Source organism: Tiliqua scincoides, chromosome 8 (assembly GCF_035046505.1).
Source record: "Tiliqua scincoides isolate rTilSci1 chromosome 8, rTilSci1.hap2, whole genome shotgun sequence".
Classification (NCBI taxonomy): Eukaryota; Metazoa; Chordata; class Lepidosauria; order Squamata; family Scincidae; genus Tiliqua; species Tiliqua scincoides.
Window position 1 is genome coordinate 34,441,100 of NC_089828.1, and position 23,028 is coordinate 34,464,127.

At 46.0% G+C, this 23,028-nt stretch overlaps 1 protein-coding gene across 1 annotated transcript in view; it reads left to right on the plus strand.

Annotated features, from left to right (window-relative positions):
- The first annotated feature begins 247 nt into the window (after positions 1–247).
- UNC13A (unc-13 homolog A) overlaps positions 248–23,028 on the plus strand; it is a 100,904-nt gene continuing 78,123 nt past the window's right edge. The window contains exons 1-10 of the mRNA XM_066635597.1: positions 248–383; positions 1,916–1,945; positions 4,984–5,083; positions 5,569–5,686; positions 6,711–6,834; positions 8,664–8,741; positions 10,068–10,106; positions 11,016–11,051; positions 17,015–17,222; positions 18,531–18,656. Coding sequence (XP_066491694.1) covers positions 248–383; positions 1,916–1,945; positions 4,984–5,083; positions 5,569–5,686; positions 6,711–6,834; positions 8,664–8,741; positions 10,068–10,106; positions 11,016–11,051; positions 17,015–17,222; positions 18,531–18,656 — 995 coding nt within the window. The remainder of the gene's footprint in view (positions 384–1,915; positions 1,946–4,983; positions 5,084–5,568; positions 5,687–6,710; positions 6,835–8,663; positions 8,742–10,067; positions 10,107–11,015; positions 11,052–17,014; positions 17,223–18,530; positions 18,657–23,028) is intronic.

Genomic DNA, 23,028 nt, shown 5'->3' on the forward strand with positions numbered 1-23,028 from the left:
ATGTCAAAACACTGACCTTTGAACGGCGGTTTCCAACCTTTAGGAGCCTGTGGACTACTGAGGCAAAAATTGAAATAGTTGTGGACCACATGCAATGCCAGTTGTGGGCAGTCTGTAACTCCCAAGTGAGCACTCCCCACAGACCACCAGAGACGGTGGAAAATGGACTGCCCACAGCCGCAGCCTTGAGTGTCTCCACCCTCACTAGTGGTCTGTGGGGAAGCATCTCCCAGGTGAGCACTCCCCCATGGATTACCAGAAAGGGCAGAGAATGGAAACCCACAACTGGTACTTCAGTGACAGCTGCATACAGTCCATTCTCCGCCCTCTCTGGTGGTCCATCAGGGAGTGCTTGCTTGGTAAAGCACTGAAAGTGATCAAAGGTGATATTTTTTTTTCCTGAGTCCTCGCAGACCACTTCTCAAGGTCTTGTGGACCACCTGTGGTCCATGGACCACAAGTTGGGGACTAGTGCATTTGAGGCATGTTTCAGGGTTCCTCTCGAGTTCCCCCTCCTAATAGGAGAAGTTCCAAGGAAAGCCAAATGAGTTTCTCTATGTAAAAGGAGGAGACAGGCTCCAATGCATGTGAAGTTTGATGAATGAATGAGTCTGATGTGATGAATGAGTTCTTAGTAATAAAAAGCACTTATCTGTATAGGAACTCAGTATGAACTCAGTGAAACTTCGTCAAAGATACAGAAAGACATGGGCTCCCATGAACTGGTAATGACTCATGTGCCTCTGAGCAGGGCCAGTTCAAGACCTCCTGATGCAGGACAACACATGCTGCCCCCGGCAGTGACGTGCTAACCTCTGCTCCTCCCACTTTCTGCTGCTTTAGCCGAGGGCTCTCTTTCCCTCCACTTTTCCTCTCCCTGTGTCTCCCTCTTTCTTTTCCAGTCCAGGGAATGGAACCGTGGAGGCAAGTAGGTGGGCAGAAATGGGTGCTCCCCACCAATTTGCTGCCTGAGACAACCGTTTCAGTTGGCGCTGCCTTTTTTGGTTTTGGGGAAGGGGAGTTTTGATCAGTCTAGGGTAGTCTTTGCACCTTTGCTGAAACTAATGTTTGAAAGAGATCTGGTGGTGTTGCAGAGTTATAAGACTTGCAGCTTTTCTTGGACTGGGGTGGACTTCACATATCCCTTGTTTGGATAGAAATTGTCCTGTTTTTGAGATGATTACAGTATATAGGGCCCAGTCCTATCCTACTTTCCAGCACTTTCCACCACAGTGCAGTCCCAAATGTTCCCTTACCTTGAGGAGACCTTTGTGACTGCCCCCCACCACCACAGGATGCAGTACCCACCCTGTTGGCATGACTGCATCAGGACTGGAAAGTTGGATAGGATTGGGCCCTTATTCAATGACTGGAACAGTTAATCAGCAGAGTGGCGGAAAGATGCAAACCTGTACACTCATATCTGGGAATAAGTCCCTTTGAACTCAATGGGATTTATTCTAAATAGACACACATAGGATTTCATTGTAAGTGACTGTAATGGATGAGCTCCCCAAGGCTCAGAGTAATATGAGATATTTCTTCCCCCATCCAAAATATCCTGGAAAATTGGTGTAATTTAATCCAAGCCAACAGAATCAATTCCACACACACACAAAAAGCAACCCCATACATGCCCACTCTTTGGGTCCCCAAGTTGCAACCAATGACTGAGTGCAAATGACTGAGCACAAGCTCTCCATGCAAATGACTGCACATGACTGAGCGTAAGCCCTCCATTTTGCTTTTCCAGATACGACCAACCACATCTGCACCTCTGCAAGGGAAAGATGTGTGGACTTAACTTTGGACAGGAGGTTTATGGGGTGATGCTTTTTCCTATCCAATTTGATTATTCTAGAAACACCTGACTTGAACTGAGTCATAATGCTTCCTTTTCTTTTTCTCCTTCCAGTCAAAAAAGCCAAATTTGATGGCCCCCAAGGTGAGTTTCCTTCTCCTTTTCTTCCTGGTCTTCTCTGGGTCCTGCCTGGGAAGTTATGTGACTAAGGGCGCAATCCAAACTGCACCCTATGCCAGCCCAAGTCCCTTGGGCCAGCCTAGGAGGGTCACAAACATGCTGTAAAGCACATTTGTGCCTCCTCGAGGGGAAGCCAGGCTGGTGCTCCGAGAAGCGCCAGCCTGGGGAGGCTGACATAAGCCTCCACGCCGGCTTCCCCTCAGCTGCTTGTGTTGGCCCGCCTGCGCCAACACAAGCAGAAAAGGTAGGCGTGGGGGGGAGGAGGAGGGAGGGAGGCGTTCTTGGGTGGGGGGGGGAGGCCGGGGGGGGAGGGCGGGGAGAACGGATTGGCTTCAAGCCACTCTGCTCTTGTCAGACTTGTGCCACCTCCAGAAGTGGCACAAGCCCAAGGAGACCCATTGTGGCCAGCAGCCCTTACCCAGGGCTTAAAAGTTTCCCCTTACCTTTGGCTGAGCTGCTTCTGGCCACAATCCTGCGCTGGATACAGCGCAAGCGTCCTTGCTTACCTGTTCCAGTGCAGGTTAGGATTGTCTCAACCTGGAGCTTACTGTTAGCCACATTCTCATTGGTCCAATCTGTTAACCTGTCGGGTTTACCAGAACCATGTTTAAAAAAGCTGGTTGTCAGAGCTGAAGCAGAGGCTGCATGTGGCACTAGAGCTTGGCACTAGGAGCCGGGGTTGTGCCTTTGAAAAGCCATGAGCCAGGAGAGGGGGACCAAATAAACCAGAGCAATGGTTTTCAAAATTATTACATCCATGACCCACTTTCTTGGCCACGGTGGCTACATCACACCCCAGAATGCCTTGCAGCTTCTGGGTTGGTCCCTGAATGCAAGGCTGCAAGGCATTCTGGGGCACAACACAGCCAATAAAGTGGGTTGTGTGCCAGTACTATCTAAAAGCCCCTAGACAGAATGGCTTGCAGCTTCCAGGTAGTGCCAGCCCTGTGACCCACCAAAAATCAGGTCATGACTCTCAGATTGAGAACCACTGGACTAGAGTGTAAGTGGGCAGGGATCATGGCTGTCACTCTCACGGGTCCATATCCTTCTCTGCTCTGGAAATTCCTGCTCCCATTTCACCTCAGAAAAGGGGTTATCCTACCCTGGCCCGCTTTCTTCTCTTCCCCTTTGGCTCTCCCATTGCAAGGCTCCAGGTCAACCTTGCTGCAGAGTGAGTCTCCCAGTCAGCTGGTGTCATCAGCGTTCCCCCTCCAGCTGCTAAATAAAGCACAGGGTGACAGTCCCTCCATTATCCCCAGAGAGTGAGATCTCCAGGCAAGAGCCAGTTGCCCTGACAACAACAGGGAAGCCAGCAGCACCCTCAACTGTGCTGCCACAGCCAACAGTGTCCTCTTTCCCCACTAGCAGAAGGTCTAAAAAGTGGGCAAGAAGGGAACTCCTGCTGTTGGCAGCCCACATCAGAAGCAGCTCCCAACACAGAGACAGGAGATGGCTGATTCCCAGGCCATGCTGCAGCCCAGACAGGACATCTTGTGTTGTTCTCCCTCTGTCTGGGAAGGACGAATGGCCAGATGGTAGGCAGAGTCATTCCAGGACCTAAGAATCTTGTTCTGCCTAGGAAGATGCTCCAGTCTGTGGCAGTGTACGGGACTGCAAATTCCGGTTCTTGTTTTGGAAGCCTCTGACAGCTGGTAAAAAAGGAGGATTAGATAGATTTTTTGGAGGAAAAGTTACAAGTCATGATAACTATATGCAGCCTCTGGGTTTTTGAGGTAGTCTGTCTCTGAATGCTAGGCACAAGGGAATGGCAACACAATACAGGCATTATGTTGTGTTGTGTGCTCGCTCTGGCACCTGGTGGGCCGCTGTGAGATACAGGACACTGATCTACATGGGCCCTTGGCCTGATCTAGCAGGGAACTTCTTATCAGTGGTGTAGCTAATGGGGTGCAGAGGGTAGCAATTGCGCTGGGCAACAAGCTTCAGGGGGGCAAGAAGCTGAGTTTGACACTAGTAGTCAAAATTGTGAAATACCATCATGTTATATATCATTGGAAAGGTAATTTAATGAAGAATGCTATGCAACAAACTGCATTGGAATATCTGTATTCTATCAAAAGTTATGACCAATTAACCAGAAAATGAATACACAACTGCCTTATGGAACAAAAAGTGGATTTTCATAACTCAGAACGGAACTATGAGCTGATTGTTTTGAGAGCCAATGAGATGTTATTATGATACAGCATGGAACCAATAAGCTGTTAAAATGCATCAGCTTTCATTTCCATGTATCATAATACAGTTACCCCTGCTAACTACGTAAAGAGGCATATTTCAGGTAGTGCTTCTTTTATATTTAATAGAGGGAAAATAACTGTCTCTCTTCACACTGTCTCCAACCAATAAGGGGCACACCTTTTATTTATTTACTTAATTAAATTTGATTTCATCATGAGGGAGCTACAAAATGTTCTTTGATCCAGGTAGCAGATAGATTCTTTAGCTGGGGGGATGCAGCAGAGCAGGTGGATGGTAAGCTGCAGTGGGGAGAAGCTAGGTTTTCCCCTGATTTTCACATTTTTAAAAGCCTGGGCATGACATCACTTCCAGTTGTGACATCACTCCCAGGCCATCATTTTGAGCTTGGCACCAGGCTACACAATCATTAGCTATGCCTCTGCTTCTTATGTTGTAAGCAGGTTCCTCCACAAACCAGGTTCTGCATGGGCTCATCGTATTTTTCAAAATCCAGAATTGCCAATCTTGTTTTTGAAGACTTACCCATTCTTTGTCAATACAGGCTGCTTGGGGGAGGGGTTAAGAGTTTCCAGAGAGAGAAATTAATGAGGGATAAATATAGGGCGTTAATCCCAACTGCAGAGCAACTGGGAAGCAAAGGTGATGGGGAAAAGATTCCTTTTTGTTCAACCCAGAGACTCTGTGTAGCTCAGAAGAGTGCATGCATTTTCTTCTGGCTGACTTTGGTTGCCTTCAAATTTACCATATTCCCTGTTTTGTATCACTTTCCCTGGTAGAAAAATTCAACACTTACGTGACTCTCAAAGTGCAGAATGTGAAGAGCACAACAATCGCAGTGCGGGGAAACCTTCCTAGCTGGGAGCAAGACTTCATGTTGTAAGTTCGGATGGGGGGTGGCACAGCAAAGATGGAGATAGATACAGCAAAGATAGATACAGGGCATGCAGTGGAGCGAGAGAGAATTAGGGGCTTGGACAAATACAAATCTATAGATTGGGCTGCACGTTTAAGTCTACATTTCTCTCTTTATTTATCTCTCTCTCAAATAAACATGTATGAGCCTAGAGCTAGAAATGTGCTAGCCAGCTTCATCTACAGTGAACTGTATATCATCATTGAACTGTGGCAAAGTGTGTTGAAGTACATTTGGTGGCTTTTCCATCAGCAGTCAGCAGGTGGTGCTGTTGCGCTTCTGAAAGACTGCTCTGGTAAAGCTATTTTAGACCTTGTGGATGTTTGCAGGGAAAGAGGTGCAGGAATGATGCCAAAACAAAGATCATTATTCACAAATGATCTTAAAGGGTCAGAGCATTTCTGCAGGTTGACTTTCTGAAACAGATATTGGTTTGCTTTTCTTACAGTGAGATTAACCGTCTGGATTTAGGGCTTACGGTGGAAGTCTGGAACAAAGGTCTTATCTGGGACACCATGGTGGGTACAGTTTGGATTCCCCTACGCACCATCCGGCAATCTAATGAGGTACGCATGGAGCTAAGGCCTTGGGAGCCTTCCTCCCAGCATTCAGCCATGATAGTTAAGTGGAACCTCTGTGTGCAGGAGCAGTATACCCATGAGAACCATAACATGGAGACAATCAAGAAGGAAAATTACTTTGGAGGCCATCTAGTCCGACCCTCTGCTCAGTGCAGGCAACTAGAACATCCCTAACAGATGGCCATCCAGCCTCTGCTTGAAAACCTCCAATGAGGGAGAGCCCATAACAGAACAAGGCAGTCTGTTCTAGTGGCAGATAGTACTAATAGGAAATTCTTCCTCGTATCTATATCAAACTTTCCTGTAATTTCATCCATTGATTCTGCTAGACCTGCCCCTCAGGAACACTAGCATAGCTGGGAGGGTGTTAGGCGCTACAGGGCTCTGAGTACCATGCCTGAGGGGGGTGTCAAGAGACCTCCCGGACGCAACAGGAAGTGCCTCCAGTCGCATCTGGGAGGTTTTTGAGGCATGGGGAGGCAGTGTACAGCCTCCCTGAGTCTCAGGAAGCCTCCTGGAGGCCTTAAAAGGCACTTCCAGTTTTGGCCAAAAACTGGAAGTACCTTTTGGAGGCCTCCAGAAGGCCTTCTGAGGTCTGGAGGGGTGAATGGGGGGGGGTATGGGGTGCCAAAAATTTGTGTGCCCCTGGGTGCCAGATGCCCTAGTTGTGCCGCTGCTCAGAACCACCAAATTCAAGCCTTCTCCTTCTTCTGTGTGACTCTTCAGATACTCGAAGATGGCAATTACTGTATACAGTGGACCCTCCTTAATTGTGGGTTCGGCACCTATGGAGCTGACTCAATGCAAGTGCCATCCTGTGCTGGAGGGCCTCAGATGACCTCCCTGACACAACAGGAAGTGACTTCTGGATGCCTCCAGAAACTTCCAGGATCATGGCAACATCATATGCTGCTACCATGTATCTAGCCATACCTCTGTATTTTCACTGGTGGCACTGAATCACACCAATTGCTGGTTGAATTCAAACCTCTTTTCTTCTCCCTCCCAGGAGGGCCCCGGGGAGTGGCTCACCCTTGACTCTCATGTCATCATGACTGACAACGAGATCTCTGGAACCAAGGACCCCACCTTCCACCGCATCCTCCTGGATACCCGCTTTGAACTCCCACTCGGTATGGCTGTAGCTGGGGGTTGGGCTGAAGGACACAAAGATTATTTGCTAGAATATGAAAAAAAAAAGCTTGGAAATGTGCATACAATACTCCAGTGTTTCTCAACCTGTTGTATCACTTCTCATGTACCAATTCTCAGGATGTCTAACGTTGATTTCAACCCATGGCCCTGCCCCTTCCAGTCCCACCACACAGAAGCTCCTGGGAGAGGGGGAAGGCAGGAAACTTTCACACTCTTACCAGTTGGCAGCTCTCCAGCTGATTGTCTGCAGCACTGCTGACAATCAAATGGTGAGTGGGAGCCTGCCGGAGACAGAAACTGATCCTCCAGCCAAAACTGGAGAGGCGGAGCTTCGCAAGGTAGGATCAGCTCCTTGTACCACTGGACAGTAGCTCGGGTACCATCAATGGTACCCATACCACTGGTTGAGAAACTCTGCAATACACTCAACCATTATTGCAGCGTGTTGTTTACTGGTATCCTGCAGCATACATGGCACTCCTTTTCCACTAGCCCATTTGATCCTCACAACAGCCCAGTGAAGTAGGTTATGTTCAGAAAAAAAACTGGCCTGTGTAGTGAGCTTCATGGTACAGTGGGGAGTTGAATAGGGATCCCTTCACCCAATCCTTGTCAAACATAGTAACCGCTACATCAGCAATTTTCAATATTTTTCTTCTCATGGCACACTGACCTCTGTGGTCTTTTCCTCTTGAGATGTTACTTCTGGCTTCTGGGAGACTCTTCTTCTGTAGTAACAAATTGTCTGTCCCTCTTTCTCCACCGACTCTGCAGTCATTTCATTACTACAGACAGTTGCCCTAGAAATAGAACTGCAGAACCCAGAAGAGATTTTCAGCTATTTTCAATGCTGTGCTCCAAACTCCCGTGGCACCTGTGAACCTTTTGCAGCACACCAATTGAAAAGTGTTGCACTACACTAGACTGGCTCCCAATTTTCTATACTCTGAAGCAGACTTCTGATGCAGAGACAACCATGTACCTCTGTAAGTCCACACAACTGTAGTATAGTGGTGACATTCTTTCGCAGTAGTTGACATGATATATAAGGGTGGAACACCATATTATGAGGTCAATGCAGAGTTCCCTGATTCCCCCACTTATGAGGCCCATGAAGTAGTACAGCCCAGACACATCAGTGAAAAAGAATCAAACATGTGGAATCTACTTCTTTGCATTTCTTTGCAGATTTCTGGGCCTGCTTAACCAGCAGAACCCTTGTGGAAAAGCCCCCTTTCCTAGATTGCAGCACTTCAGACTGCAGAAAAGAAATGCCATATCTGAATACTTTTGAACATTCCCCATGTTTAAAAAAGTTGCAAACCTACACACACCTGGGCTGCACTGATCTATATTTCTAAGGGTACAATCCTAACCCCTTATGTCAGTGCCCTCCAGCACTGGCATAGCGGTGCCAATGGGACGTGTGCTGCATCCTGCAGTTGGGTGTCACTCACGGAGGCCTCCTCAAAGTAAGGGAATGTTTGTTCCCTTACCTCAGAGCTGCATTGCCCTTATGTCAGTGCTGGAAAGCGCTGACATAAGGGGTTAGGATTGCACCCTAAATGTAGGGGGCGTTCAAATACATAATCCCCATACCTGAACCCTAAAGTGATCTAGGCCTTTGGCTGCAATCCTACCCACACTTTCCTGGGGGTAAACTCCATTGACTATAATGGGACTTACTTCTGAGCAGACAGGCATAGGATTGGGCTCTATGTATGTGGTTTTTTCTTCATATATTATTTTTCAGGATTCAGTTGATAATATGAACTGGTCAATCTTTCTCTCTCTCTCTCTCTCTCAGATATTCCTGAAGAAGAAGCCCGATACTGGGCCAAAAAGCTGGAGCAACTCAATGCCATGAGAGACCAAGATGATGTAAGTGGGGGAGAGAGGTGTGTGGGTTAATTTATTTTCCAAAAGATCGTCTTCCCTATTTCAAGCAGGAATGCAGATATTTTGGCCTTCTGACTTAACAAGGACTTGTTTCCAAAGTGGAAGCATGCAGTGCTTTTGTTTCCCCCCACAAAATTTCCAGATTTTGTACAGGGCACTATGCATGCAAAGTTGACCTATGCATGCAAAGCATTTTTTTGTGTATTTCCCCCATCTCTGCATTATCAATGTGCACATGTACATTGATAACGTACATTCTTATAACACATGTACGATCTTATAACACTGAAGAAAGAAAGAAAGAAAGAAAGAAAGAAAGAAAGAAAGAAAGAAAGAAAGAAAGAAAGAAAGAAAGAAAGGCCTTGATTTGATCATAAAGCATTAAGTGCTTTACAGGTGCTTTACTGAAGGACATGGGCATTGATGTGCACTGAGGTGCATTTGTGTCAAGATTCTTTTTGGACAGTGTGCAGGAATGTATGTGCACATCAGTTAAACACAGCACAAAAAGAGTCCTCATGCAATCATATGCATGAGTACATCTACATTTTTTTTTCTGCAGTGTTTTAGCAATGCACACCTCTGCCTCAGTAGCGTACAGAGATAGAAGGCACGTATCAATTGAAGGAACCAAAAATGGCAGCTAACTGTGCATGCTCCAATTCCAGAATTAATTTTAGAAATTCTCCTAGTTGAACCCGAATTCCGGAGTGGAAGAAACGACAGAATGGCAAACAATAGAGGAATGGCATGAAGGAAATCTATTTTTTACTAAAAGAACTCAGAATGGAAGTCAGCATATTCTGTACAGTATATAATAGAACAGATGAATTAATCAAGGAAAGAAAAAAAGAAGCAATAGGAAGGGAGTTTCTTAAAATAAGTTGTAAGTAGCCACTAACTTATACCGAGTAAGAATTTTCCTCTAGGTGAGCAGCCATGGACATTTTTGAGAATTGAATAGAATGTTTTTAAGACATTGATAAACCACAGATGATATGCAGGCCCCAATCCTAGCCCCCCACCATCACTTGTGGACTAGAAACTTTTGTGAACTTGTTTGAGAGGCTGTTTTAAATGGTGTCTTATATCTAGAGGTGAATTAGTTCCTAGTTACACAGGTGGTAGTATGTTCACTGCTCATGAGCTGTGCCATTGGGCAGGGAATAGTTGTTCAGCTCTGAGGTCATAGCAGGTCTAGCCAATCAAGTCAGTGCAGTGTAGTGACTAGAATGTTGTACTTAGACAGAGAGATATTGATCAGTTTGTCTTATCTTTTCCCCTCCTTCCAAACAGTTTTCGTTCCGGGAAGAACAAGAGAAGCCACTTCCTGTCCATGGCTCACAGTGCTGTAAGTTGCTGTTGTTTTTTTACTCACTCATGGAATCGTGGTCATACAATCCTGCCTCCCCCAAGGCCCCTTTGCAATTTAGGTTATGGAGTACCCACTCACGCACATACACACACACACACTGTGGGACTCCTATTAAATGCTCTCCCCTGGCTGGAGTGTTAGAGACCAGGTATCTCACTCAGCAGTTTAGGAGGGTTTGGCAGGAGGTGTCCAGAAAAGGAGTTGGTAATTTGGCCAATTTGGCCAATAGAAGTCCCACCTTTTCTTCTTGAGCCTTCCCTCTGTGTCTTCCTACCTCTCCCTTTGTCCCCCTGTGTTTCCCCACCCTCTTTTGAGTCATCTTCAGGCTGTGAAAGTAATTTCAGCAATTGAGGGGGGTGAGGTGACCCGTGAAGTTCACTGATGCTTCTCATCAAGGCTAACACATTTATGTCCTGGAAGACACTTCAGAATGAGAGTGACACTGTAGCTCCATTCCAGGGGGCATTTTGGGACATAAAAATGGCAGCTACCAGCCACCAGCTGCTGGGAGTAGTGGTGTTGGAGGATAGAAACATGCCTTTTTAAAATGCATCCCTGCAAATTCTAGTTTGATCCTTAGAGAGCTTTAAAAAAGAATTAGACAAATTCATGGAGCCCCAGTCTATGACTGTTACAACCATGAGCTGCGAGAGCAAAATGAAGCCTCCATATCCATAAGCAGTCAACCTTTCCAGAGTAGATGCTAGGAACAAATAACAGGGAAGGACTGTTCCCTTCATATTTTGCTTATGAGCTTCTGTGGTGGGTATAACTACAAGGTTCCCTGTTCTCTAATCTCTTCTTCCTTTTGGGGCTAAAAGTACTGACTATGTTTAGAGTTGGCCTGTCTCTTAAAGGGACATGTCTTCTTGGTTTTCTTTGTAGGCAACTGGAATTATTTTGGCTGGGGAGATCAACAAAGTAAGTATGCAAATTCCTCTCCTCCCCAGAGCTGGGTGCACAGTTTCCTCCTTCCTCTTTGGAAAGACCCTCCCTTCCTCTTCCCCTCACCTGAGCCAAATCTATTTTGCACATGTCACCCTTTTTCATGAGAAACAATGAGGTCTTTCATGATCTGAAGAAGATGCAGGCGCTCTTGAGATGCAGGGTGACCAGATACAATGGAGGACAGAATATCTGTACCTTTAACTGTTGTATAGAAGAGGGAATTTTGGCAGGCGCAGCTCAACTTGGAAGGGTTTAAAAAGTGGTACCTGCCAAAATTCCCTCTTCTATACACTAGTTAAGGGTATTCTGTCCTCCAGAGTATCTGGTGCATCTGGTCACTTTGGACTGTTGGCAAAAATTGGGGCATGCCCCCAATAAGGGTGGATTTGACTTCTTCAGTTGGTTGTTGACAGTGGCTGGTGACACCCCAGCTTTGTGGCTGCCTTTAACAAGTATACACAGGCTCCACCCAACACCTCCTGGCACCTGGGGCTGGCCTCCCACTTTCTGGATTCAAAAAGAAAAAGAGAAGAGCAGAAGAAGTGTGGAGGAGAGGACAACAGTGAGTAAGAGCATTTCCAGTGCTTTAGCGTAACCTTCTCTCCTCTGCTGCACACTCCCATTCCCAGTCAGTTCTTCCCCTCTCTTTTTTTTTAAGCCAGGAGAGGGAGGAAGAGGAGGAGGAGTGTCAGTGGGTAGGCAGATGGAGGTAGACCACACCTAACCAATCTGCTATTTCAGACAACCATCTTAGCTAACTTCATGGGATGTCTAGCCCTGGGTGCACAAAGGTGCTGAAGATGCCTAAGGAATGGGACAATGTCAGTCATTGAACAGGACAGAGGTATTATCCTGTTGTTTGCATCAAAACCTCTTAGAGCTGCTTCATACTCACAACATCAAGCAATGCCTGGAAAATGGACCATCACAGATGTACAAGTACAGCATTCATATGACCCTCAGACCCAATGGGTTGGAACTAAAGGTTCAAAGGAATAGAACCTCTGGATCCAAGCAGTGTTGCTGTTGCTTCCAGTTGAGTCAATTCATACATTCAGCAGCCAGCCTCGAAAGTCTGCAGAAGGATGGGCACAGGTGTGTAAACCTGTCCTCAGCTGATGGTGTGAACTGTCTCCAGTGAAAAGGATCTGGGAGGATATGGAAGTTCTCTCTGTGGGGTTTGATCTGTGATGGCTCATTTGGAAACGCTACCCACCGCTTGAACCTGCAACCAACACGTGATGGACATACTTGTGGGAAGGACCCTTAAATTGAAAAGTTAATCTAGTTTGCAAGATTTCACACAATATTTCTTCTTGAGGGTCGTGCTACCCATACCAACCTTAGAATGTCCCAATTTCCATGGGTATTAGCTGGAGCTGGCTTTTGGGACCCTCAGCAAACTTCCGTTCATGGGTTTCTCTTGATCTGAGACCCTCTAAAGGTCATGACTGGTTTACTTTGTAGGATGGGGTACGAGAGATACAACGATATTGGAGTGCAGGAGTCACTACATCAACACCACAAAGCCTGTGGGCACACAGAGGCAGCCTTAAGGATTGGCAATGGGACTTGCTGACTGCCCTGTGTCCTTGGCACAGTGGTGCCAACACCTGTGGAATTGCCTTGGAATTGCCAATGGTCATCATGGCAGCCAATGGTCAATGAAGGATGTTTACAAGCTCTTGAAGCAGTGCATCAGAGCATACCCTTAATTGCTCTGCGATGGATTATTTGCTCCACTTTCAATTATTGGGTTGAAAATAGTGGATACTTTCCCCTCCTTCTCCTTGGATTAATTGCATGGGCAATCCCAACCAGTCAGGGTTCACCCAGTAAACAGGATGACATCTCAATACTACCCAGTCAATCAGATTTTACTGCACAGTGGCACCCCTGAAGGCAAGTGAGAGCAACCAAAAATGAGGGCAGTTTAATGGAAAAGCAAAAATTTTTCACAAAGATGCCAAAAATCGGCAGCAGAAGGAGGCGTTTTTCCAGTGGTGCCAAGTGGCATTCACCTGCAAAGGTGAAGTCTTTGGAGCAATCCTGATTGTATTCAACATAACAAGGACTGCTGATTCAAAGTTAAAGCTGAACTGAAAACAAGACTCAGGGAATACTGTTAAAAACAATTTCTTAACATTTACAAGGACTCAGCTGTGTGGGGAAAACAGTGGGATGTGCTTTAGATACAGAGAGAGCTCCACAATGTGACGGTACCAGAGTTGGCTTTGCTCCTGGAGATCCCAGGGGATGAGAAACCAAAACAGGGGATAGATTTTCACATCTAGGGGATTTTTTCAATCTCTAATCTGTACCCCTTTGTGTACAACCTCCTGTGCCCCTCTGTTCCCTCTCCACTTCATTCACCCTATCACCAAAAAACATGCGACATGCATCGTTCGTGGCCAGTGTATACAGCTTCCTGCCCATTTGTTCTGCTTTTCATCGTGATTCTGTTGCTCTGTTCTACATTGGCTCTGCCTTGCCCTTCATAGTCTCCTGAAACTTCTGAAACCAACTTTTCAAATGTCTTTGCTTTCTTGCTTCTCTCTTATCTAGCACTTTCTTGCCTCTTCTCATGCTTTTTGTTCCTTTGATTCCCTTCTTTCCATAAATCACATCTGCCATTTCCCCTGTGCTAACCAGTGCTCCCTGCCATTTGCTGCTCCCTGCCATTGGTGTTTGACTTCCTGTACGGTACTGCTAATTACTATAGGCACTCTAGACCAGCCATTTTCAACCACTGTGCCATGGCACACTGGCATGCCGCGAATGGTCTCCAGGAATTTGGGAGAGGGTCATTTATCAATAGGACCAGTGGGGGATATGAGCCCCCATTGACAGCACAGTGTGCCTTGTCACTTGTCAAAAAGCTGATTATGTGCCTTGACCATTTTAGTGCCTTTCCAGTGTGTTATGAGATGAAAAAGATTGAAAATCACTGCTCTAGACATTTAGGGATAAGAGGATTTTTCAATTCTGTTCCTTTACTGTTTTATCTAGTTTGCTCTGTCCTGTGTTACACTTCTCCTGAACATCATTTTTAGAGGGAAAAGGAGGGATAGAAATATTTAAAATGAAGAAAAATTCTAATTTTAACTTTCTAAAATTAATTATTGAATTAGAGCAGTGCTTCCCAAACTTTTTAGTACCGGGATCCACTTTTTAAAATGACAATCTATCGCGACCCACTAAACAAAAATAATAATTTTATTTATTAATAATTAATAAATCATTAATTAATAATAATTGGCATCCCAAGGCTGCTAGAGATCTTACATATGGTATATGGGTGTAGATATTTTGCTGGACTTTCCCTAGAAATGGAGTTCAAGGACTGTTCCCCCAAACCTTTACAGTCATTCCAGGGTATCCAGAAGGCTGAACTGGAGAGCAAGATGTGCAGTTAGGAACTTCCAATCCAGACAAAAGGCTGAAACTGGGTTCTCACATGATCTACAGTACAGCATGCCAATTACTAGAGAAAATTGGAAAATGTGACATTTTAATTAGAAGGTATAAATATCACCTCATACCACTGGTTAGCATTCCAACTAACAATTTTCTAATGCAAGGACTGGGTGAGGCTGCTTGCAAAGTTGTTTTTTTAATGTTTCAAAAACTTTTCACAACCCACGAACAATCAGCTTGTGACCCACTGGTGAGTCCTGATCCACAGTTCGGGAAACACTGAATTAGAGCATATGCTTTTTGCCACAGCTTGCAGTTCCTCCAGTTCACATATGTTTACACACACACACACACACACACACACACACACACACTCTTACTCTCTCTCTCTCTCTCTCTCTCTCTCTCTCTCTCATCTGGTAGCAATCTGAATGTAATCATACGTAAGATTCATATGGAAGCTTCTTTTTGTGCTCATATAAAAAAAAATTCTGCAAAAAAGCTACACTGATGTGATAGGACAAATGATTGCATTAGGATTAATTTTGTGTAGTGTTGTACCAGTGAATGTATGCACTTGTGCGCATAGATAAGCCACCATACAAAAAACAAGCTTGATACAAATAAAACAAACGTGAGGACAAGGTTCTTTCAGACACAGCACAAAAATAATTTTAGTGCAATTATATCCTCTCATATCACTTTTGGCAGAGCTATCCAGTGGCGTAGCTAATGATCATGTTGCCCGGTGCAGAGCACAAAATGATGCCCTAGAAGTGACGTCACTTCCGGGTTTTGAATTCATACTCACTTTTCAAAATGAGAGAAATAAAAAATGTGCCACTTTTTGTTTGGCAGGCAGAGCTCGAGTTCTGCAGCTGCCTCACAGTGGGGGGGAGAGGAGGCTGTGGAGAAGCAGCCAGCCTGCTCGCTGGCTCACAGTGTCTGGGGGGGGACGAGGACTGGCAACAGGCAGGTGGGAGGAAGCCGCGCCTGACTGACTGAGGCCCCAATCTTATCTGCATTTACCTGGGAGTAAGCCCTATTGACTCTAATGGGACTTACTTCTGAGTAGACATGCCTAGGATGGGGCTCTCAGACTGTCTGTCTGAGGGGTGCGTGTGTGAGGGGAGGTTGCCCCCCCCCGCACCAGGCAACCGTTTTGTGTGGTGGGCAGAGCTTGAGTCCTGCAGCTGCCTCTCGGGGTGGGGAGAGGAGGCTGTGGTGATGCCGCCACCTGCTCGCTGGCTCACAGGGTTGAGGGGGGAAGAGGACTGGGCGGGCAGGCAGGAGGAAGCCACACCTGACCTACTGAGGCTCTAATCCTATCCTCACTTCCCTGGGAGTAAACCCCACTGACTCTAAGGGGACTTACTTCTGAGGGGACACGCCTCCTCCTCCTTCCCTCCCGCTGCTGCCAGGAGCGAGGTGGAGGCAGTTGCAGCCCCGCAGAGGAAGCTCCCTCACCTCAGAGCACCTCGGTGGGTTGGTTCTTGAGTGGGGGGGCTGCGGCACCAGCACTGAGGTAGCCCACAAAGATCTCCCCCAGCCCCACCAAGGCCTGGGGCGACGTGAAGCTGGCTTTTCTTGCCAGGAGCTTTCCCGCTCAGCTTCTGCCCGCAGCTCTGTCAAGGGCGGGCAGCCTGCACCACACCCCCTTCACTTTCCCTTCCCGCCCAAGTGAGGGCAGCCCAGACGGGGCTTCCCCAACCCCCCTCTGAGGGGCTTCCCTCCTCCCTCCCAGCTGCTGAAGGCTGCTGGGGGGGCAACAGTGTAGTCCGTAGCCGCATGCGTGACTTATACTTGGCTGCATGCGGCAATCACAGCGGACAACTGTTGCCCCCCCCAAGTCTTGTGTGGAAGTTGTTGCCACCCTAGCCCCTGATGTTGCCCCTCCAGCAGCTATAGCCCGGTGCATCTGTTATCCCCCTGCACCTCCTTAGCTATGCCACTGGCTTTATCCCTTTTGTTATTGTCACAAATTCATATTAGTATCATTGAAGAGAGGAATGATGGAAATGAATGGAAAGCTGTGGCAAACCTCATGTGCTCCAATTCTGGAATTAATTTTAGAAACTCACCCACTTAACAAAATTCAGAAGTAGTGAAAGGTAGGGCGGAATAAATTCCAAAACAATAAATGAATGGAATGACTATATTTCAATCATTCCTATAGGTAAGTGAATGGTTGCCATTCAGTCCTGTGGGGAAAAGGAAAGTTCTGGATCAGGGCTAACAAGATTGGGATTTGAGAACCGAACCTGCCTTCCATCTCTAACACCAGCTGGCCTGGCTCATGCTATCAGCACCTGTGGTGTGTGTGTAATGTGTTTATTGTGGATTGAGAAATGCATGGCCCTCCTAAGTAGTCCTTCAATCTGTTCTGCCTCCGAACCTTCACACCACATACACGTTTCACTACAATAACAGTTGCACATTAATCATTGTTATTGATTGCACATTATAACACTTGCACATTCATCATCTCACATTATGTGGTATTGGACCCCTTTTTTCAGATGATGACCCTGACAGCACTGTGGATGACCGGGATAGTGACTATCGCAGCGAGACCAGCAACAGTATCCCACCTCCCTATTATACCACTTCCCAGCCCAATGCATCAGTCCACCAGTACCCCATGCGCCACCAGCAACGAGCATCCCGGGATTCCTACACAGATTCTATGCAGAGCTATGAGATGGACTACGCTGACCGGCCAATCAGGTAGAGTGGGCGGAGCCTGGAACTTTCCCATATTGGAAAGGCCTGAAATTTCCCCAGCATGGGCACTTCCATTAAACAAGGTGTCGCTTATCTTAGAGGAAGGATTTGGTGATAGTTGATGCACAAGGTTTGATATATCAGAGAGGAGCAGGAGGAGACCATATCATGCTGGATCAGATCAATCATGGCCAGCCGATGTACTCCTGGGAAGCACATAAGCTTAGAATGATGGAGATAGCTTCCTATTGTTTGTCCCCAACTTTTGTTTACTCAGAGGTACACTGCCTCTGAACATGGAGGCTCCACTCCTAACTATTAAGGAAAATAGCCATCACTATCTCATCCAACAATTTTTGGCAACAGTTCTTTTTAAAGGGCCAGCTTTTGAACCAGGGCAACAATGTTGGTTTCTCCCCTTAGTGGAATCCAACAAAACCCCAGACAAAACAAAGGACTCCACAACTGAAGCAGAGGGCTCTCTAACATCCTGCTTGTCAGGACAAATGACACAGAGGCTTTGGCAGATCTCTCCTGTTGCACGCCTCAGCAACTCATTCCCACCTGCCTGTGTTCTGGTTTAAGAATGAGACTGAGGCATCTGGCACTGAGAGGCTTCTCAAGATCGTCCTACCAAGGCCTCTGTGCCTTTTCACACTGGAGAGGAAAGGGTTAAAGAATGTTTTGCCTTGTCATGCTCAGGAGAAAGCATGAAGGAGGCATAACAAAGGGAGAGGCTGGGGCTTTGCTGGGGACCAGATCAGAAATTCTTGGGGTGGCAGGTCAAACCCCCAGACTGCCAGTTGCCTATCCCTAATCCAACTGCATACTTTTAAAAGGATTAGCCCCTTCTCCACCCAGTAATCTAGTATGGTGTTTCAGATGGGGCTACCAGGTCATCCAAAATACTGTCTGCAAATAATGATGGGTTTTAGCAATGAATTGTTTTCCTGTCCTGGAAGCCCTCTTGGATTATTTTAAATAAATCCAGGGTAAAGATCTCCACCACCACCCCATACAAGGAAGGACACTGCTCCACCATATTGAAACACGCTGTTCTCCTAATTGCCTACATTCTGAAGTGGTTATAGGCCCAGGAGGATTCTGCCGCATGACTTTCCTGAAAGTCTGGCTCAGGTTTAAGCCCAGTGCACCATCAATGGCAAATCTGGGTGCCCCCCCTTTCCCCTTCCCTTTCCCCACCACTGGCATCTGAAGAAATTTCTGGACATGACATGAGCCATCTTGTCTGTCTAGCATGTGTAATGCCTCTTGTATGCTGATCCTCTTCCTCTTCCCCCCCTCCGGCAGACGCTATGGTAGCGTAGAATCTGCCGCGAACGGGCGCAGCGACGCTGAGTCCGCTTCTGAGTCGAGCAGGCGCACGAGCCGCCAGCCCTCCCTCGAGAGCAGGCGCTCCCTAGACCTATCTGATAGGTGGGTCTCTCTCTGTCTCTTGTCTTTCGCCGTGTGCCTTTTGCAGAGTAATGTGGTTCTTGGTTTTGCAACCTGGGTTAGGCCGTTAGCATCCGTCCAGCTGTGGCAGCCACTACCTCCCCACCTCTCAAAAACCATTTTTGAACTCTCAAAGTTGATTTCAAACCAAGGATGTAGGAATTCCAAACAACCCCCCCCCCCAAACACATCTCTATGCTATTTTCATGTGTCTGTTAGACATGTGTAGAGTGCTTTCTCCTCACAACTGCATAACCGCTAGAAGTCCCAACATATCTCAAGGCTGAAAAATGGGAGCAAGCTGTGATTTCTAATTCCTTAGAAAGAGTCATAGTGGGATACATGTACATACAATTGTCTCGATGGATCTCAATCACATCTTAATGGAAAATACTGGAGATCTACACCAAATTTTACAGTCCATGGTGATAAAATTGCCTGTATGGTCTCTTTATCTGTCCTGCACCCCAATTGAGAGCCCATGTCATTCCTAAATCGCAAGTCAAACTGTCCTCTTTGGTGCAGCACTGTTGAGTCACCATCAATTGCTATGTCCATCAGTGGTTAGACTGCTCGCAAACAGGAGCTGAAATGAATGTTCAGTAGTTGCAGTTGCTGGAAGGCAAGGGTAGAGGGAGAGAAAGAGAGAGAGAGAAAGAATTCTTTACCCAAAAATTGCAAATTGTGAAACCCCGAATTTTTACAACACCCGGTCCTTTCGGTGTTACCATTTCTGATACTGTTGGACTTAGGGACTTTAAAGGGATTACTCTCATATGAGTAATACATCATAAGTGGTTGCTTATTTTTCCACAAGTAGTCCTTCCAATTATTTTTCACAAACAAAATCTGAAAAGACCAGGAATTACAAAAAGAGAATTTGAATTTGGACACTTTAACCAAATTTTAAATTTGTACTAAATTTCATTTTGGCCCTATTTGTTTGGGATTGCTTGACTTCAACTAGGAAGCCAGAAGTCCAGCCTACTGAACTACTTCAGTGTGTGCGCTTGATCCTAAGCACCCTTCCTCAAGTTCAGAAGAGAAATGCAGTGTGCATCATCTATGATTGTCCAGCAATATGAAACTTTTGGTTTGACTAGATCCATCTTTCTGGCCTAGTCTGATCCAATGGAACAGATCTTTACTCCTTTACTGCTTTACTCCTTTCTTTCCTCCAAAGGTATTGAAACATGGTTTTACCAAGCAATTGCCTAGCCACGCAACTGAGACCTCCCTAGTTTCAGCAACAGAATTCAGAAATGGAATAGGCCAAATAAATCTTGTCTGTTCTGCTTGTTTCTCTCCTGACCTCTCCTGCTGCTCCATCATCACAACTGAGCTCAGGAATCTCCAGAATGCAAATCCTTCCAAAATCTCTAGAACTTGTGCCTCTCTCTTCTGCAGCCGGGTCTGAGGCTGAGCAGATGGGCAACCTTACAACTGTGTGAGGGACCTGCCCTCTTCCTATCGCCAATGCTGGAGGTGTGGTTTCGGTTTAACCCAGGTCTGTCCCGTATCATGTTTGCATGTGCTTCCCGTAGTAGCCCTTTGCACTTGCTCAGAGACAGTTTGGTGAATCTGTCATAGTGTCTCATCCAGGAATTAACACTACTCCAACTCTGCCCACAATGAATCTTCTTGCTTCCCCTGTACCTTCTGTGTACTCCTCCCTAATCCCTTTTGAGATTTGCTCCTCTGTAGCCTAAGAGTGGGGGGGGGGGGCATTGAAAATAATTTAAGAAATTCCCCACAGTGAAAGGGAAGGCTTCAACCCCTTTGCCCCAAGTAATCAGTTGAAGGGCTAAAGAAAGAGAGACTAGGAAATGGTTTAACAGATTTGGGGGAGATTCCTAAGAAGCAATTGACCTTCTCATCTCAGCAGAATGAGATGACTGAGTCTTGAGGTGGTGAAATGGACTGTGCCACTTTAACATACACATCACATTTTGAAAACTCAGGGAAAGGGACCTTCCTCTCGGACATGCTAGTATTCTGTTTGAAGGGAACTGGCTTTTGAGCATTCAGAAAACGGCATCCAAAACTTACGGTTGGATGTGACAGAATTCATTTATTACAGCAGGGCTCTACCACCTCATTTTAATGCTTATAAAGATCAGGCCCAAGATGTGCACTGTGAAGAGTCAAATCAGAGTTTCATCTGAACTCAGCTGTATAACTTGATTTTTTGTGCCAGAAAGGTTTTGGAAATGGGATGATAATGCATTTCCATTAAAAAAAAAAAATCAGTACCTCTAGCTTTGGATACTATTTTTCCCTAATGCTGCTCTTCCTATACTGTGTATGGTAAAAGGTCAACTATCATCTTGATCTCAGACACACCAGTAAGTCTAGGGGCACTGACAGTTACATGGAAAAATGCATCTGGTGTTTGCATCCATGCATAGATTTCTAGGCCCACCCCATTGGTTCCTTTATCATTTTGCAATTACACTCTATGCTGCATTACTGTTCTTCTTAATTCACATTTAAATAGAGAACATAGGGACTTAATTTCAGAATTGGAGCATGCACAATTTTCTGCAGCTTTCCATTCCTTTACTTGCATCTTTGCCTCCCTTTGTGTTACTGATATTCGCATATGCATTGATAAAGCCTCGCAGCAAAGCAATCTTTGTGTGATCTTCTCTATGACTTCGGAAAGGTTCTTTTTGTGCAGTGTTTCACTTTCATGCCAGTCTGCTCCTGAGCATTGGTAAAACACTGCACAAAAAGAATCATGATGAGATCCCACAAAGACCGCCTTTTTGTTGTGTTTTATCAGTGCACACTTGTACAGAGGTGATGCAGAGGGGAGGAAAGACAATCAACTGAAGGAGCTAAAGTTTGGGGTACAGTAGGCATGTGCACTACTTTATACAAAATTCAAAAATTAAAAGAACAACTGAACCAACCTAATGCCTCGGTTTTACTTCAGAAAGAAACTGTTAATATGGAATTTGGAGAGAAATACAGACGAGGAGAATTTCTAAAGTACCCTTCTTTGCATTGCAGAAAATGACCAAGTAGTCTAGGAGTTTTTGAAACAAAGTTTCCACTTATGAATGGGTAGGGACTATTTTTCTTTGGTGCTGATGCTTGTGTAAGAGGAGAGTGCCTCTGAGCATGTGTAGGTTGCTCCTCCTTTCCCACCCATGTCCCGAAGTTATGTCAGTAGCTTCCAGTCATTTGTAAACATCCTAGTAGAACATTTTAGAAGTGTAGTATTTAGGATTGAGGTGTTCCCTAAAGCAACAGCAGCCAGGGTCGTGTGTGTGGGTCCTTGTTTCTGTGTTCATGGCTGCTGTCTCTTTGTGCGGCTCGCTGTGGTGGCTTACTTGGATTTGTGGGGCCAGTTGAGGGTGGATCTGAGGGGAATGGTTATAGAAATGGGAATGTCTGGAGGTGGTGGACTGATAAGTCCTCACAGAGTATGTATTTTGTGAAAGGATCCTGTTCAGGGCCAGCTTGCACATTTGATCACCAGTAAACAACTGGTTTGACTGGAGAGATGCTTCGAAGTAAGCTGGGTTTCCATCACTCCTCCCTCCAAAGGACAGCTGACTAGTGGTGTGGTCACAACTCGCACTTTAAAGCCACACCTTTTCCTTACATTCTGAGAGATACTACCCTTCAAGGGGATGGATTTGCTCCTATTGCTCCTTGTTGCCCAGCACTGTGTTACTATGATATATTTGTTCATTCAGTGCATTTTTGCTCCTCCCTTCCTCCAAAGAGTCCTGGATGGTGCTCCATCCACCATATTGACCTCACAACAACCCTGTAAGAAAGATTCATCTGAGAGAATAGCAGCTCATTGCTGAGTGGGGAGACCTAGCTTTGGGCCTGGTTGTATATCATACAAAACAATAACCAAAGCAGACATCAGCCTGGTCAGCTGCTGCAGCCATACATACCTCAGTTGGCTCTGTGTGTTACAACTTCTAAAATAGCTGTGTGTGAACTCCACTCCATACAGAGGCCATGACATGAGCCACAAGGCTTGTCTTTAACATGTGAAAAATCTGCACAGGCCCAGCAAATTTGACCAGATTTTCATGAGATCATTGCACTTCACCACATAAATGACAACGCGTGTCTGCTGTTGCTATTTTGCCTCAACACTTCCTCATCACTCAGCCGCACACAAAAATGGTTGTGTCTGTGCTTCAACTCTTCCTTTTTCACTTTTAGGAAACCCAAATTCACTATCAAGGCACAGGATTTGTGGGAATCGCCAAAGGAGCTCTAATTCAGAGTTCCCAGTGCACTCACAAACATACTGTTCCTGGGTTTTTTGGGTAAAAACCATGGCAGTTTCCACTGGTTTCCCAAATGGTTTCCATTTGTAGAT